Consider the following 17,363-nt stretch of genomic DNA (forward strand, 5'->3'; position numbering starts at 1 on the left):
TTTATTTGGCCATGTCCTCAACATTTGTTGGCTTCTTTCTTTGGCTACTTCCAGAAAAAAACCTGCTGTTTCTCCATAGGTGAACCTGGACTCCCGGGCCAGCCAGGCTTGCCAGGAATACCTGGTAGCAAAGGAGAACCGGGGTTCCCTGGAATCGGGCTTCCTGGACCACCTGGTCCCAAAGGTATGTAGGACTGGGTAGCAGCCAAGGTAGGTTAACTGCTTAAAGTGATATTATTCTGTGATATAGTTTACACAATAGATAAACTATATTAGTTTTAACTTTTTCTATGTGTAGTTTGCTCAGTGCTCAGTCACGTCTGACTCTTTACTATCGTTTGGACTGTAACCCAGCAGGTTCCTGTGTCCATGGAATTTTTCAGGCAAGAATACTGGAGTGGGTTGTCATTTCCTCCTCCAAGGGATCTTCCCAACCAGGGATTAAATGCATGTCTCCTGCATTGCAGGCAGATTCTTTTATCTGCTGAGCCATTAAGGAAGACCCTTTGTGTAATAAAAAGTTTTAAATGAAAAGTCACAGAATGTGTGCGCTAAAGTTTTGTTGTCTTTATCTAAAACTTTCCAGACAAGGAAACATCTAAATCCTAGATATGCAAAAATGATATATAAACTTTAAAAATCATAGTAATGTGTCTTTTGTGTTCACCATTATATTTTAAGGACTCAAAAGAGTTTTTGGCACATAGTAAGCACTCAGTAGATATTTGTTAAATGAATGGATTATATTAAACAGAAAACTGATTTATTGCACACATTTATCCAAGTAATGTTTTATCCTTAAGTCATATTCTCATGATTCGCTGAAACTTCTAGGGCTGTTGCTTCAGTTCTGCTTTATTCTTCACAGAACTTTTTCTCATGAACTGCAAACATGTGTCTTAATCTGAGAACAGTGCTTAAATGTGTCCTTAATCATTTATACTAAATGACTTCAAAAGAGTCAGATTTGATTTTATGTGTATATATGTGTATAACATCTGCGTTGTTTTTAGCTCATTTCCAGAATTATGTGGTAGGCCTTTTATCATACTATATCCAGATGTAAGCAGAATAAAAGTTTCTCTGCATTTTTGTGTGGAATTAATCTCTTAAGTTTAGTTCTTCTATCTCATTGGTAATAGCTTTTACTTTCTTTTAGAAGAGCATTAGCCACAAATGCTATTTAGCCCTGTATGAAAATAATAGGACCACAAGGTGATTGAGAGAGAATATCAGGTATTTGTAAGGCTTGGTCTGAAATAGTCATCTAGAATGTCATTGTGCTTTTAACATCTTACTGTAGTCACTAAGCATGATATAATAGGGTGAAATGTGGGTTTAGGAGTTTGGGTATCTTTCTTACAGTGTCTTCTCTTTGGGGATTAAAAATGACTTCTAATTTACAGGTTTTCCTGGAATTCCAGGACCTCCAGGAGCACCTGGATCACCTGGAAGAATCGGTCTAGAAGGTCCTTCTGGGCCACCAGGCTTTCCAGGACCAAAGGTCTGAGACATTTTACTTCCTTCTTTCTTCTTTTTCTATTCCGCCTACCTTTCTTGTGTTGTGCTTAGTTGCTCAATTGTGTCCGATTCTTTGCAACCCTGTGGACTGTGGCCCACCAGCCTCCTCTGTCCATGGGATTCTCCAGGCAAGAATACTGGAGTGGGTTGCCATGCCCTCCTCCAGGGGATCTTCCCAACCCAGGGATCGAACCCACATCTCCTGCATTGCAGGTGGATTCATTACCATCTGAGCCACCAGGGAAGCCTTTCCTTCCCTTAGCTTTCTCTATTTTGACTTAGACATCATCCCAAGTCTGTACTATATAAATAGCACTTAACTTACTGTATTTTTATTTAAAAATATTTAACTCCAAACACTTTTTTAATAGTCCAAGAGGTCGAATTTGAAGCAAAATTTTAAAAAAATTCTGAACTTGTTTTAGAATGACTGGTTATTTGATGAGAATGAGAGAATACAATCGTCAGCTTCCTCTGTGCTTTTCTGTAGTATCGCTATTCCACTTAATCTCTGCCCATGTCTGTATGGTGGTTGGTTGAAATGGTGTTGAATATCACAAGTGGGCTTCACTGGTAGCTCAAGCAGTAAAGAAACCGCTTGCAGTGTAAGAGACCTGAGTTTGATCCGTGGGTCGGGAAGATCCCCTGGAAAAGGGAATGGCAACCCACTCCAGTATTTTTGCCTGGAAAAATCCCATGGACAGAGGAGTCTGGCACGCTATAGTCCTTGGGATCACAAAGAGTTGAATATGACTAAGTGACTAACACACACACACACACATCATGTCAAGCACATCTCATACTTTTTCCCTCTGTTCCATCCCAGATACATAATTCAAATCACTGCTATTGACTTAGTAATAATAATACTGTGTTTAAGTTGGTTTCCTCTCCTCTTTTTATATTTTATCTGATCTAAAATTTTCCTTAGTCAGTCTTCAGCAAACTATTGTGGTACATAATTATCCTAACTGTTCCTGTATTTTCTCTGTGCTTAATTAATTTAAATTTCCTGTGTTTTTATCATTACTACATTTTTTCCCATGGAAAGAAACATTGATCATGACCACAGTTCTCATGAGAAATCACTTCTCTAGTAATTGTTTTTATTTTATTATAAACCTTTTCAAATGAACGCAAAACTGCAAGGAATAATAACAATGAACTTTCATATACCTGTCACTCAGATGCCAAATTATCAATATTTTATCATATTTGCTTCATCTACTCTTTTTTTTTCCCTTGCTGAAAGATTTTAACCTAAATCTCAATATTGTGTCATTTCACATATAAATATATATGTGTTTTGCTCGCTCAGTCATGTCTGACTCTTGTGACCTCATGGACTGTAACCCACCAGGCTCCTCTGTCCATGGGATTTTTCAGGCAAGAATACTAGAGTGGGTTGCCATTTCCTCCTGTAGGGGATCTTCCCTACCCAGGGCTTGAACTCATGTCTCCCGTATCTCCTGCATTGGCAAGCAGATTCTTTACCACTGAGCCACCTGGGAGGCTCATAAATACATATAATACTTCAGTATTCACCTCTAAGTAAATGGACATTTTATACAAAACCCACAATTCCATTATCATTCTTAGTCAAATGTAAAATAATCACCTAATCTGTAATCTGGAGAAGGCAGTGGCAACCCACTCTAGTACTCTTGCCTGGAAAATCCCATGGACGGAGGAGCCTGGTGGGCTACAGTCGATGGGGTCACGAAGAGTCAGACACAACTGAGTGACTTCACTTTCACTTTTCACTTTCATGCATTGGAGAAGGAAATGGCAACCCACTCCAGTGTTCTTACCTGGAGAATCCCAGGAATGGCAGAACCTGGTGGGCTGCTGTCTATGGGGTTGCACAGAGTCAGACACGACTGAAGCGACTTAGCAGCAGCAATCTGTAATCACATTTCCTCACTTGAGTTCTTTAGTCTCATGCTCTCTCAGATACTTCTTTCTTGTCCTGAAACCAGACCAAATAATTCTATTTGTTTTACTAAGCCGTTTCCTGTCCTTCCAGATGTTCTGTACTGCATACCAATTACTTTTCATTTATTTATCCTATTCCCTGTATCATAGCAGGGGGGAATATTACCTTGTGTTGTCTGCTTTAAATTCTCTATGGTAAACAGTAAACACCAAGAAAGTCATGGGAATTTTGTTGTGTTTTATCGTGTGTATGCTCTAGGGAGAACCAGGATTTGGGCTACCTGGGCCACCTGGGCCTCCAGGACTCCCAGGTTTCAAAGGAATACTTGGTCCAAAAGGGGATCGTGGTTTCCCAGGACCTCAAGGTCCTCCAGGACAAGCTGGCTTGGATGGGCTACCTGGACCAAAAGGTATGGAGGCATTTACTGCTTCTTAATTTGCTTTTAACTTTTGAAGAAATTGAAACTGTTGGGAAAGTTTATGGGTGATAAATCCAATTAACTAGAAAGCCCATATTACTCCCCATCATGGTTTTTTAAAAATCCTCCATTGATATTTTTATGTTTTATTTCATTGTATAGGTGATATATATGTATTGAAGTTACACTTTTATAAGAAGTTGTCCTTTTATCACATCTCCATCTACTTTGTTCCTCCACATCACATGTATAGATATTTTTTAGTTATTTATCCTTCTGGTGTTCCTTCATACAAATACAAGTCAATAGGAATATATATATATACACATATATATGTATATATATTTCCTACCTTTCTCAAAAAATAGAGCACTACCTTTTGACTCTTTGCATTTTACTTATTTCATTTAACTTTATATTTTAGAGATCCCTCCATATTAGTGTATAGAGATCATGATTTAAAAAAAAATTGCCTAGTATTGAATTGCTTGGGTATACCACAGTTTGTTCTACCAGTTGCTAGTTGCCAGATTGGGATTTTAGCAATCTTCTTATTAGAAATAATGCTACAGTGAATACTCTTGCATACATGTAATTTCATATGTATAATGTTAGAATAGAACAATAAAAATGGATTTTCTGAATGGAAAGACAAATGCATTTCTATATATTGACAGATTCTATATATTGACAGTAACATGGGCTTTCTAGTTAATTGGATTTATCACCCATAAACTTGTACCCCTTTACACTCCCAGCAAAAATGTATGAGTGTGCTTGTTTCCCCACAGCCTTGCTAAATGAGTATGTTGATGACCTCTTGGATTTTTTGCCAAACTGTTGGAAACAAGTAGGTATCTCAGTATAGTTTTCTAAACATTTTATTGTGAGAAGTTTCAAACACACATAAAATACTAACAATAATTGTACAGGGAAAATCCATATATCTACCACCTAGATTCTACACTAGTATTTTTTCTCTCTTCCAACATTTAATTTTTAAAAATTGTATTTATACAACAAAGTAGAAAGAATTTGATAGTGACTACTTTATACCCACCATTGATATGCTACTATCAACATTTTACTATGTAAGATTTGCCAAATATTTGTCCATCCCTTTCTCCTTACATTGACTTATTTTTAATGCAACTCAAAGTTAACTACAACAGCAATAACTTCTCCTTCAGTACTGCTGCATGCTTGTCATTCATTGCAATTCTATGGTGGTTCTTTTTCTTTGATACAAAATTCACAATAAATGAAATGTGCAAATCTTAAGGGTACATTTTCTGGATTTTAGCAGATACATAATTCTGTGTCACCAAACCCCTATCAACATATAATGCTAGAAATTTCCCTTTTGACCCTTTCCTCAGTTCTTACCCTAGCATCCACAATGGCAACCATACTGTAATGATTTTTTATCATAAATTAATTCTGCCTATTTTAGAAATCCATTTGGAATTATACAGCATGTACTTTCTTTGTAAGGCTTCTTTCGCTCAGACTATTGTTTTTGAAATCCATTCACGTTGTTGTGTTTATCAGTAGTTCTTTATTTTTTCTTATTGAGCGTTTTGTTGTACAAGTATATCAAAGTTTGTCTATCCATTCAATGTTGATGGATACCTGGACTGTGACAAGTTTTGTATTATTATGAGGAAAATTCTTAAGAACATTATTTTACAAATTTTTAATGGGTATATGCTTTCGTTATGCTTGATTAAGTAGCTGAGAGTAGAAATGTTGGGTCATAAGAAAAATGTGTGTTTGTTGTATGAGAAACTACTAGACCTTTCACAGGGAAGTCTTGTACTCTATTGGTAGGAACATAAATTGGTATAGCCACTATGGAAAACAGTATGGAAGTTTCTCAAAAAACTAAAAATAGAACTACCATATTGATCCAGCAATCCCACTCCTGGGCATATATCCAGAGAAAACTATAATTCAAAAAGACACATGCCTCCTAATATTCACTGCAGTGTGTGCATGCTAAATCGCTTCAGGTATCCAACTCTGTGCGACCCTATGGACTATAGCCCACCAGGCTCTTCTGTCCATGGGATTATACAAGCAAGAATACTGGAGTAGACTGCTATGCCCTCCTCCAGGGGATCTTACTGACCCAAAAATTGAACACAGTGTCTCTTACATCTCCTGTATTGGCAGGCAGGTTCTTTACCACTAGCACCACCTGGGGAGCCCATTCATGGCAGTACTATTCACAACAGGGCTTCCCAGGTGACACAGTGGTAAAGAGTCTGCCTGCCATTTTAGGAGACTCAGGAGACACTCTGGAGGAGGAAACAGCAACCCACTTCAGTATTCTGCCCTGGGAAATCCCATGGACAGGGGAGCCTGGTGGGCTACATTCCATGGGGTTGCAAAGAGTCATGACTGAGCACACGTGCACACACAGTTAAAAAAAAAAAAAAGGCAAAATGAAGTTTTGCCATTTCCAACAACTTGAATGGACTTGGAGGATATTATGCTTAGTGAAACAAATCAGACAGAAAAAGACAAATACTGTATGATAGGGCTTATATGTAGAATCTAAAAAAAAAAAAAACAAACTGGTGAATATAACAAAGAGGGAACAGACTCTTAGATATAGAAAACAATCTAGTGGTTATCAGTGGGGAGGGGTAAGATAGGGTAAGGGATTAAGAGGTAGAAGCTATGTATAAAATAAGCTACAAGGACATACTGTACAGTACCAGAAATATAGCCAGTATTTTTATAATAGCTATAAATGGACTATATAACCTTTAAAATTGTGAATCACAGTACAGTTGTTCTGTAATACTGACTATTGTATTACAGAAACCCACACAAAATTATAAAGCAGCTTTCCACCACTTAAAAAATAAATAAATTTTTTAAATAAATAAAAATTGAAAAAAATTGTGAATCACTATGTTGTACACCTGAAACTTATATAATACTGTAAATCACCTATACCTAGTAGTAAAAAAAGAAACTAATAGACCTTTTCCCAAAATGATTGTATCATTTTCTAACCAATACAGTATGAAAGTTTCAGTTGTTCTGCATTCTCTCCAGCATTTGCTGTTATCGATCTTTTCATTTTTGAATTTTAGTAGGTATGTTGGTAATGTGTTTTGGTTTCAGTTTGCATTTCCCTGATGACTATTGATGTTGAGCTCTTTTGCATGTATGTGCAGATTATTTACACATTCAGATATTTTTCCCACTTTGAAATATGGTTTGTTCCCCTTTTTTATTGATAAGTTGGAAGTGACCTTTACATATCCTGCATGCTGGTTCTTTGTCAAATATATGTTTATGAGTATTTTATTCCTGTCTGGCTTGCCTATTCATTTTATTATCAGTGTATTTTGATGAGCAAAAGTTTTAATTTTATTGATTTTTTATTTATCAGTTTTTTGTTGTATGATTATTATTTTCTGTGTTTTGCCTAAGAAAACTTTCCCTGTTCCAAAGTTACAAATATATTCTGTTTTATTTTTGTAAGTTTTACAGTTTTAGCTTTTATATTGGAGACTGTCATCCATTTTAAATGATTTTTGCTTAGCATCATTTATTTAAAATAGCTCTTTCCCCATTGGATTATGTTGGTGCCTGTGTCAAAAATGAAATAATTTTTATGTGTAGGTGTATTTCTGTGCTCTCAATTCTACCTATTTTACTATCCTAAGTCAGTAACAACTGTTTACATTACAGTATTTTTATAGTATGACTTGATGTCAGGTAATGTAAGTTCTCCAACTTTGTTCTTTTAAAAAATTTTCTTTGGATATACTAGGTCCTTTGCCTTTACTGTCAGGGTAATTTAAATTTATAGTTAAAATAATGGTATTTCCATTATTATGAGTGAAATAGACCATCTTTTCATATGCTTAAAGGATATATATTTTTCATGTAAGTGGCTCATGTCCTTTGTTCATTTCTTTATTGGTTTCTTCTATCCCCTTGATTTTGATTTCCCTAATTATATATATGAATAGAATTCATCTTAACTGGTTTGGAGATTGTTTCTTTTTTCCTTTCTGGCTTGCTTTCCTTTCCGGAACTAGACTCTCCCGGTAAACAGTTTTGCACCCCGAGAAAAGTCTGAACAACCCCATGCTCCTGAAAAAAGTTGGATTGATTCTGATTAAAGCAACAGAACAGCAGAACAAAATTTAACCAGGCTATATTTTGCCAGCAAAAGCCCCAAACTGAACCAATACAAATTCTTCTCAGATAAGCACTTTTAAAAATACCTTCCTGGAAGTCCTAAGATGGTGGAGGAATAGTACGGGGAGACCGCTTTCTCCTTCACAAATTCATTGAAAGAACATTTGAACACTGAGCAAATTCTACAAAACAACTTTTGAATGCTGGCAGACGACATCAGGCACCCAGAAAGGCAGCCCATTGTCTTCAAAAGGAGATGGAGAAGTCTTGAGGCTACTGTAAGAATAAGACTGAAAACCAGAGGCAGGAGGCCTAAGTCCAAATCCTGAGAACAATAGAGAACTCCTGACTCCAGGGAACATTAATTGATAAGAGCTCATCAAAAACTTCCATACCTACACTGAAACCAAGCACCACCCAAGGGCCAACAAGTTCCAGAGCAAGACATACCACGCAAATTCTCCAGCAACACAGGAACATAGCCCTGAGCTTCGATATACAGGCTGCCCAAAGTCACACCAAACCCACTGACATCTCAGAACTCACTACTGGACACTTCATTGCAATCCAGAGAGAAGAAATCCAGCTCTACCCACCAGAACACCGACACAAGCTTCCCTAACCAGGAAACCTTGACAAGCCACCCGTTCAACCCCACCCACAGTGAGGAACCTCCACAATAAAGAGGAACCACAAATGCTAGAATATGGAAAGGCCACCCCAAACACAGCAATCTAAAGATGAAAAGGCAGAGAAATACCTAGTAGGTAAAGGAACAGGATAAATGCCCATCAAACCAAACCAAAGAGGAAGAGATGGGAATCTACCTGATAAAGAATTCCAAATAATGATGGTGAAAATGATTCAAAATCTTGAAAACAAATGGAGTAACAGATAAATAGCCTGGAGACGAGGATTGAGAAGATGCAAGAAATGTTTAACAAGGTCCTAGAAGAAATAAAAAAGAGTCAATATATAATGAATAATGCAATAAATGAGATAAAAAAACACTCTGGAGGGAACCGACAGTAGAATAACAGAGGCAGAAGATAGGATAAGTGAGGTAGAAGATAGAATGGTAGAAATAAATGAAGCAGAGAGGAAAAAAGAATTAAAAGAAATGAGGACAACCTCAAAGACATCTGGGATGATGTTAAATGCTGCAACATTCGAATCATAGGAGTCCCAGAAGAAGAAGACAAAAAGAAAGACCATGAGAAAATACTTGAGGAGATAATAATTGAAAACTTACCTAAGATGGGGAAGGAAATAGTCACCCAGGTCCAAGAAACCCAGAGAGTCCCAAACAGGATAAACCCAAGGTGAAACACCCCAAGACACATATTAATCAAATTAACAAAGATCAAACGCAAAGAACAAATATTAAAGCAGCAAGGGAAAAACAATAGATAACACACAAGGGGATTCCCATAAGGATAACAGCTGATCTTTCAATAGAGACTCTTCAGGCCAGGAGGGAATGGCAGGACATACTTAAAGTGATGAAAGAGAAAAACCTACAACCCAGATTACTGTACCCAGCAAGGATCTCAATAAAATATGAAGGAGAAATCAAAAGCTTTACAGACAAGCAAAAGCTGAGAGAATTCAGCACCACCAAATCAGCTCTTCAACAAATGCTAAATGATCTTCTCTAGACAGGAAACACAGAAAGGGTGTATAAACTTGAACCCAAAACAACAAAGTAAATGGATCATGCTTATCAATAATTACCTTAAATGTAAATTTGTTGAATGCCCCAATCAAAAGACAAAGACTGGCTGAATGGATACAAAAACAAAACCCCTATATATGCTGTCTACAAGAGACCCACCTCAAAACAAGGGACACATACAGACTGAAAGTGAAGGGCTGGAGAAAGATATTCCACACAAATAGAGACCAAAAGAAAGCAGGAGTGGCAATACTCATATCAGATAAAATAGACTTTAAAATAAAGGCTGTGAAAAGAGACAAAAAAGGATACTACATAATGATCAAAGGATCAATCCAAGAAGAAGATATAACAATTATAAATGTATATGCACCCAACATAGGAGCACCACAATATGTAAGACAAATGCTAACAAGTATGAAAGGGGAAATTAACAATAACACAATAATCAGATGAGATCAGACCAGATCAGTCGCTCAGTCATGTCCAACTCTTTGCACCCCATGAATCACAGCACGCCAGGCCTCCCTGTCCATCACCAACTCCCGGAGTTCACCCAGACTCACGTCCATCAAGTCAGTGATGCCATCCAGCCATCTCATCCTCTGTCGTCCCCTTCTCCTCCTGCCCCCAATCCCTCCCAGCATCAGAGTCTTTTCCAATGAATCAACTCTTCGTATGAGGTGGCCAAAGTACTGGAGTTTCAGCTTTAGCATCATTCCTTCCAAAGAAATCCCAGGGCTGATCTCCTTCAGAATGGACTGGTTGGATGTGCTTGCAGTCCAAGGGACTCTCAAGAGCCTTCTCCAACACCACAGTTCAAAGCATCAATTCTTCGGCGCTCAGCCTTCTTCACAGTCCAACTCTCACATCCATACATGACCACAGGAAAAACCATAGCCTTGACTAATGGGAGACTTTAATACCCCACTCACACCTATGGATAGATCAACTAAACAGAAAATTAACAAGGAAATACAAACTTTAAATGATACAATAGACCAGTTAGACCTAATTGATATCTATAGGACATTTCACCCCAAAACAATGAATTTCACCTTTTTCTCAAGTGCACATGGAACTTTCTCCAGGATGGATCACATCCTCGGCCATAAATCTAGCCTTGGTAAATTCAAAGAAATTGAAATCATTTCAAGCATCTTTTCTGATCACAATACAGTAAGATTAGATGTCAATTACAGGAGAAAAATTATTAAAAATTCCAACATATGGAAGCTGAACAACGTGCTGCTGAGTAACCAACAAATCACAGAATAAATCAAAAAAGAAATCAAAATATGCATAGAAACAAATGAAAATGAAAACACAACAACCCAAAACCTATGGGACACTGTAAAAGCAGTGCTAAGGGGAAGGTTCATAGCAATACAGGTTTACCTCAAGAAACAAGAAAAAAAAAGTCAAATAAATAACCTAACTCTACACCTAGGGCAACTAGAAAAGGAAGAAATGAAGAACCCGAGGGTTAGTAGAAGGAAAGAAATCTTAAAAATTAGGGCAGAAATAAATGCAAATGAAACAAAAGAGACTATAGCAAAAATCAACAAAGCCAAAAGCTGGTTCTTTGAGAAGTTAAATAAAATTAATAAACTATTAGCCAGACTTCAAAAAACAAAGGGAGAAGAATCAAATCAATAAAATTAGAAATGAAAATGGAGAGATCACAACAGACAACACAGAAATACAAAGGATCATAAGAGACTACTATCAGCACCTATATGCCAATAAAATGGACAACTTGGAAGAAATAGACAAATTCTTAGAAAAGTGCAACTTTCCAAAACTGAACCAGGAAGAAATAGAAAATCTTAACAGACCCATCACAAGCATGGAAATTCAAACTCTAATCAGAAATCTCCTAGCAAACAAAAGCCCAGGACCAGATGGCTCCACAGCTGAATTCTACCAAAAATTTAGAGAAGACCCAACACCTATCCTACTCAAACTCTTCCAGAAAATTGCAGAGGACGGTAAACTTCCAAACTCATTCTATGAGGCCACCATCACGCTAATACCAAAACCAGACAAGGTGCCACAAAAAAAGAAAACTACAGGCCAATATCACTGATCAACATAGATGCAAAAATCCTTAACAAAATTCTAGCAAGCAGAATCCAAAAACATATTAAAAAGATCATACATCATGACCAAGTGGGCTTTATCCCAGGGATGCAAGGATTCTTCAATATCCGCAAATCAATCAATGTAATACACCACATTAACAAATTGAAAGATAAAAGCCGTATGATTATCTCAATATATGCAGAGAAAGCCTTTGATAAAATTCAATATCCATTTATGATAAAAACCCTCCAAAAAGCAGGAATAGAAGGAACATACCTCAACATAATAAAAGTATGACAAACCCACAGCAAACATTATCCTTAATGGTGAAAAATTGAAAGCATTTCCCCTAAAGTCAGGAACAAGACAGGGGTGCCCACTCTCACTACTACTATTCAACATAGTTTTGGAAGTTTTGGCCTCAGTGATCAGAGCAGAAAAATAAATAAAAGGAATCCATATGGGAAAAGAAGAAGTACAACTCTCACTATTTGCAGATGACATGATCCTCTACATAGAAAACCTGAAAGACTCCACCAGAAAATTACTAGAGCTAATCAATGAATATAGTAAAGTTGCAGGATATAAAATTAACACACAGAAATCCCTTGCATTCCTATACACTAATAAAGAGAAAATAGAAAGAGAAATTAAGGAAACAAGCCCATTCATGATTGCAATGAAAATAGTAAAACCTTAGAAATATATCTACCTAAAGAAACAAAAGACCTATATATAGAAAACTATAAAACACTGGTGAAAGAAATCAAAGAGGACACTAATAGATGGAGAAATATACCATGTTCATGGATTGGAAGACTCAGTATAGTGAAAATGAGTATAACCCAAAGCAATCTATAGATTCAATGCAATCCCTATCAAGCTACCAATGGTATTTTTCAGAGAAGTAGAACAAATAATTTCATAATTTGTTAGGAAATACAAAAAACCTTGAATAGCCAAAGCAATCTTGAGAAAGAAGAATGGAACTGGAGGAATCAACCTGCCTGACTCCAGGCTCTACTACAAAGCTACAGTCATCAAAACAGTACGGTACTGGAACAAAGACAGAAGTATAGATCAATGGAACAAAATAGAAAGCCCAGAGATAAATCCACGCACCTATGGACACCTTATCTTTGACAAAGGAGGCAAGAATATACAATGGAGAAAAGACAATCTCTTTAACAAGTGGTGCTGGGAAAACTGGTCAACCACTTGTAAAAGAATGAAACTAGAACATTTTCTAATGCCGTACACAAAAATAAACTCAAAATGGATTAAAGATCTAAACATAAGACCAGAAACTAACTATAAAACTCCCAGAGGAAAACATAGGCAAAAAACTCTCAGACATAAATCACAGCAGGATCCTCTATGACCCACCTCCCAGAGCATGGAAATAAAAGCAAAAATAAACAAATGGGACCTAGTTAAACTTAAAAGTTTTTGCAAACAAAGGAAACTATAAGCAAGGTGAAAAGACAGCCTTCAAAATGGGAGAAAATAATAGCAAATGATACAACTGACAAAGAATTAATCTCAAAAATATACAAGCAACTCCTGCAGCTCAATTCCAGAAAAATAAACGACCCAATCAATAAATGGGCCAAAGAACTAAACAGACATTTCTCCAAAGAAGACATACAGATGGCTAACAAACACATGAAAAGATGCTCAACATCACTCATTATCAGAGAAATGCAAATCAAAACCACAATGAGGTACCATTTCATGCCAGTCAGAATGGCTGCTATCCAAAAGTCCAGAAGCAATACATGCTGAAGAGGGTGTGGAGAAAAGGGAACCCTCTTACACTGTTGTTGGGAATGCAAACTAGTACAGCCACTATGGAGAACAGTGTGGAGATTCCTTAAAAAACTGGAGATAGAACTGCCATATGACCTAGCCATCCCACTGCTGGACATACACACCGAGGAAACCAGAATTGAAAGAGACACATGTACCCCAATATTCATCGTAGCACTGTTTATAATAGCTAGGACATGGAAGCAACCTAGATGTCCATCAGCAGACGAATGGATAAGAAAGCAGTGGTACATATACACAATGGAATATTAGTCAGCCATTAAAAGAATACACTTGAATCAGTTCTAATGAGGTGGATGAAACTGCAGCCTATTATACAGAGTGAAGTAAGCCAGAAAGAAAAACACCAATATAGTATACTAACACATATACATGGAATCTAGAAAGATGGTAACGATAACCCTATATGCGAGACAGCAAAAGAGACACAGATGTATACAACTCTGTGGGAGAGGGCGAGGGTGGGATGTTTTGGGAGAGTGGCATTGAAAAATGTATATTATCATATGTGAAATGAATCACCAGTCCAGGTTTGATGCATGAGACAGGGTGCTCGACGCTGGTGCACTGGGATGACCCAGAGGGATGGGATGGGGAGGGAGGTGGGAGAGGGGTTCAGGATGGGGAACACATGTACACCCGTGGCGGATTCATGTCAATGTATGGCAAAACCACTACAATATTGTAAAGTAATTGGCCTCCAATTAAAATAAATAAATTTATATTTTAAAAAATAAAAATACCTTCCTGTCCTTGAGTAGACAGTTCTGGCCAGCTATAAACTGTGATAGTCAAAGTTACAGGTAGTGTTTCCTATCACCTACCTTCCCAGGCTTAGACCTGTGACCCCAAAACTTACAGATAGAAACATTTCAAATGATAAGCTATATGGCTAACAATCTCTATATGGAAATTGCTCTCTCGCTATACTTTGTTTATAATAACAGCCTTGAGACAGAGGTTGGGAAGAAAGAGGTTGAAGCCTAGTTTAAATATCAGCTCCCTATGAATCACTTGCCTAACCACTGAAGTATAGAATCCCCATATCCTACATAGCATTCATTCTCAAATATTAAAACTCAGTAACGTTCTAAGGTGCTAGAAAAAAAAAATTGGGGACTTTCTGCTATGTAATTCCTTTATTCCTCAAACATTTATTATGTTCTTATTGTATGCCTACTACTTTAATCACTTGAAACACAAGGCATTGATTCTGTTCTTGAATATCTCAGAGATTGTTCGCTACTGTAAAAAAAAAATAATCATAGAAGGCATTACCATGATCTTGGTTATCTCTATAGAAACCTTTATGAATATGTATCACTAATGTTTTGGACCAATAGACCACAGTCAAAACACAGCAAGCATATCACAGTAAAAGTTCACCCACTAGATATATTTATACCAGTGATTGGGTATTAAAACTTAAGAGAAATTGATACAACATTTTTAAGGCAACATCAGATCAGATCAATCACTCAGTCGTTTCCGACTCTTTGTGACCCCATGAATCACAGCACGCCAGGCCTCCCTGTCCATCACCAACTCCCGGAGTTCACCCAGACTCATGTCCATCGAGTCAGTGGTGCCATCCAGCCATCTCATCCTCTGTTGTCCCCTTCTCCTCCTGCCCCCAATCCCTCCCAGCATCAGAGTCTTTTCCAATGAATCAACTCTTCGCATGAGGTGGCCAAAGTACTGGAGTTTCAGCTTTAGCATCATCCCTTCCAAAGAAATCCCAGGGCTGATCTCCTTCAGAATGGACTGGTTGGATCTCCTTGCAGTCCAAGGGACTCTCAAGAGTCTTCTCCAACACCACAGTTCAAAAGCATCAGTTCTTCAGCGCTCAGTCTTCTTCACAGTCCAACTCTCACATCCATACATGACCACAGGAAAAACCATAGCCTTGACTAGACAAACCTTTGTTGGCAAAGTAATGTCTCTGCTTTTACCAATAATAAATTAGTAAGGCTAATATCCATCAGGAAAGAACCATATGAAGGAGAAAATGTGCTTATATTGACCATTGGAATCATTAAACAAAAATGAAAAGATGACTTTGGAAGCATTCAGTTTACCTCATGTATTACTTTTGTTCAGGGCCTCTTCTAAGGTGCCTTGGGAAGCAATATAAGAGGTGACATTTGAACTGAGTCTTTAGGGAAGGATGTTCCAGGTAGCAGAAATAACATGCAAAATATCATTGTGACAAATAGAATGATGTGTTTGTAAATATCAAAATAAATAGGAACTAAAGTGTAATTTGCAAAAAAAAAATCTGTGTCATATTTGGAAATGAATAAAACATAATGCGCCTAATGTATTTGTGGAAAAAATTTAAAACTGTTATTAAGAACTTGATAAGTCTTCTGTGTGGATGGGCAGACATAGTCAATTCTCCCCACATTTGTCTGTCTATACATATACTGCATTTTCAATGAAAATTCAAGTAGGAATTTTTGGACATGACATAACTGATTCTGAAAGTTAATGTTTAGCAAACATAAGTTAAAACATACTACAAAATCATTTTAATTATAACTTTGTGACCCAATGCTAAAGACGAGAGACTCAGCTGTTGTTTTTAATATCTAAACTGTATTTATTCCTTAAAGGTGACATTGGACCAAATGGACAACCTGGGCCAATTGGACCTCCTGGGCTGCCAGGAACAGGTTTTCAGGGACCACCAGGGCCACCAGGAATTCCTGGACCAATAGGCCAACCTGGTAAGATTGGAGTAAATATGCATTTTGTAGCACATTTATATAGAGGTTGGTTTAGCCCCTCAATAAAGTGTAACCTATGTAATAGTCTTACAGAAAGCAGATCTGAGAGTTAACATGTCCACGTATATAATTATGTAAAAGCAAAAGAGCACAGATCACAGCAGAAGAGCTAATATTACCCGATATTTCCCCTCTCTGTTCATTTAAGATTGATCTATTAACAACAGTGCAGTTTAGCAATTGCAGTATGTTTCCATGGCTTATAATCGTTGAGCTAATCATACCATTGGAATCTTAGGAACTTCTGGTGCTAATCATTTCAGACCTGAGTAGCTATATGGCATTAGTAGCTATATGGCATTAATAGAGCTTTGTCTGTGAAACCTCATGACATTTCTTAGCACAGGATTAAAAAAATCCTTTTTTGCTGTCTCGTATATAGGGTTATTGTTACAATATTGTAAAGTTAAAAAATAAAATTAAATTTAAAAAATCCTGTTAAAAATATTTTTTAGGCATCCTCAATTTTTTAAATAAGTAAGTTTAATTGAATTTTCTCTTCTTTTGCCCATAAATCAACATTTACTTTACAACTCATAAGCATGCTAAGGTTATGAGTTTTTTAAGGTTTTTAAGATTTTTTTAATATGAATACTCAAAAAAGATTTGTCAGCTTGTAACCTCATAGAGAATCATATGATTCCTCTGTGTTCATGTGAGAGTTTACAGATTCTGAACTATCTGGTGATATGAATTACTTTTATCTTAATCTAGGAAGATATAGTAAGGGTCACATGTGGGCCAAGATTTTGTTATTGCAAAGTACTATAATAATATATGAGATTAAAGCAAATATGGAACATTTAGTCATTCCTTAATTCACATGAATACATTGGATGACTTAAATGCACCGTTCAGATATACAATCATTGACTTTTAAGCAATGGAATATGTTTCTGACCTTAAATGCCAATAGGTATTTTGTTAGTTTATTATGCTAAA

At 36.9% G+C, this 17,363-nt stretch overlaps 1 protein-coding gene across 1 annotated transcript in view; it reads left to right on the plus strand.

Moving 5' to 3' along the window:
- COL4A5 (collagen type IV alpha 5 chain) overlaps positions 1-17,363 on the plus strand; it is a 253,055-nt gene that overhangs the window by 181,200 nt on the left and 54,492 nt on the right. Inside the window, exons 27-30 of the mRNA XM_055564762.1 lie at positions 80-184; positions 1,407-1,504; positions 3,716-3,866; positions 16,248-16,361. Coding sequence (XP_055420737.1) covers positions 80-184; positions 1,407-1,504; positions 3,716-3,866; positions 16,248-16,361 — 468 coding nt within the window. The remainder of the gene's footprint in view (positions 1-79; positions 185-1,406; positions 1,505-3,715; positions 3,867-16,247; positions 16,362-17,363) is intronic.

This window comes from Bubalus kerabau, chromosome X, assembly GCF_029407905.1.
Source record: "Bubalus kerabau isolate K-KA32 ecotype Philippines breed swamp buffalo chromosome X, PCC_UOA_SB_1v2, whole genome shotgun sequence".
Classification (NCBI taxonomy): Eukaryota; Metazoa; Chordata; class Mammalia; order Artiodactyla; family Bovidae; genus Bubalus; species Bubalus kerabau.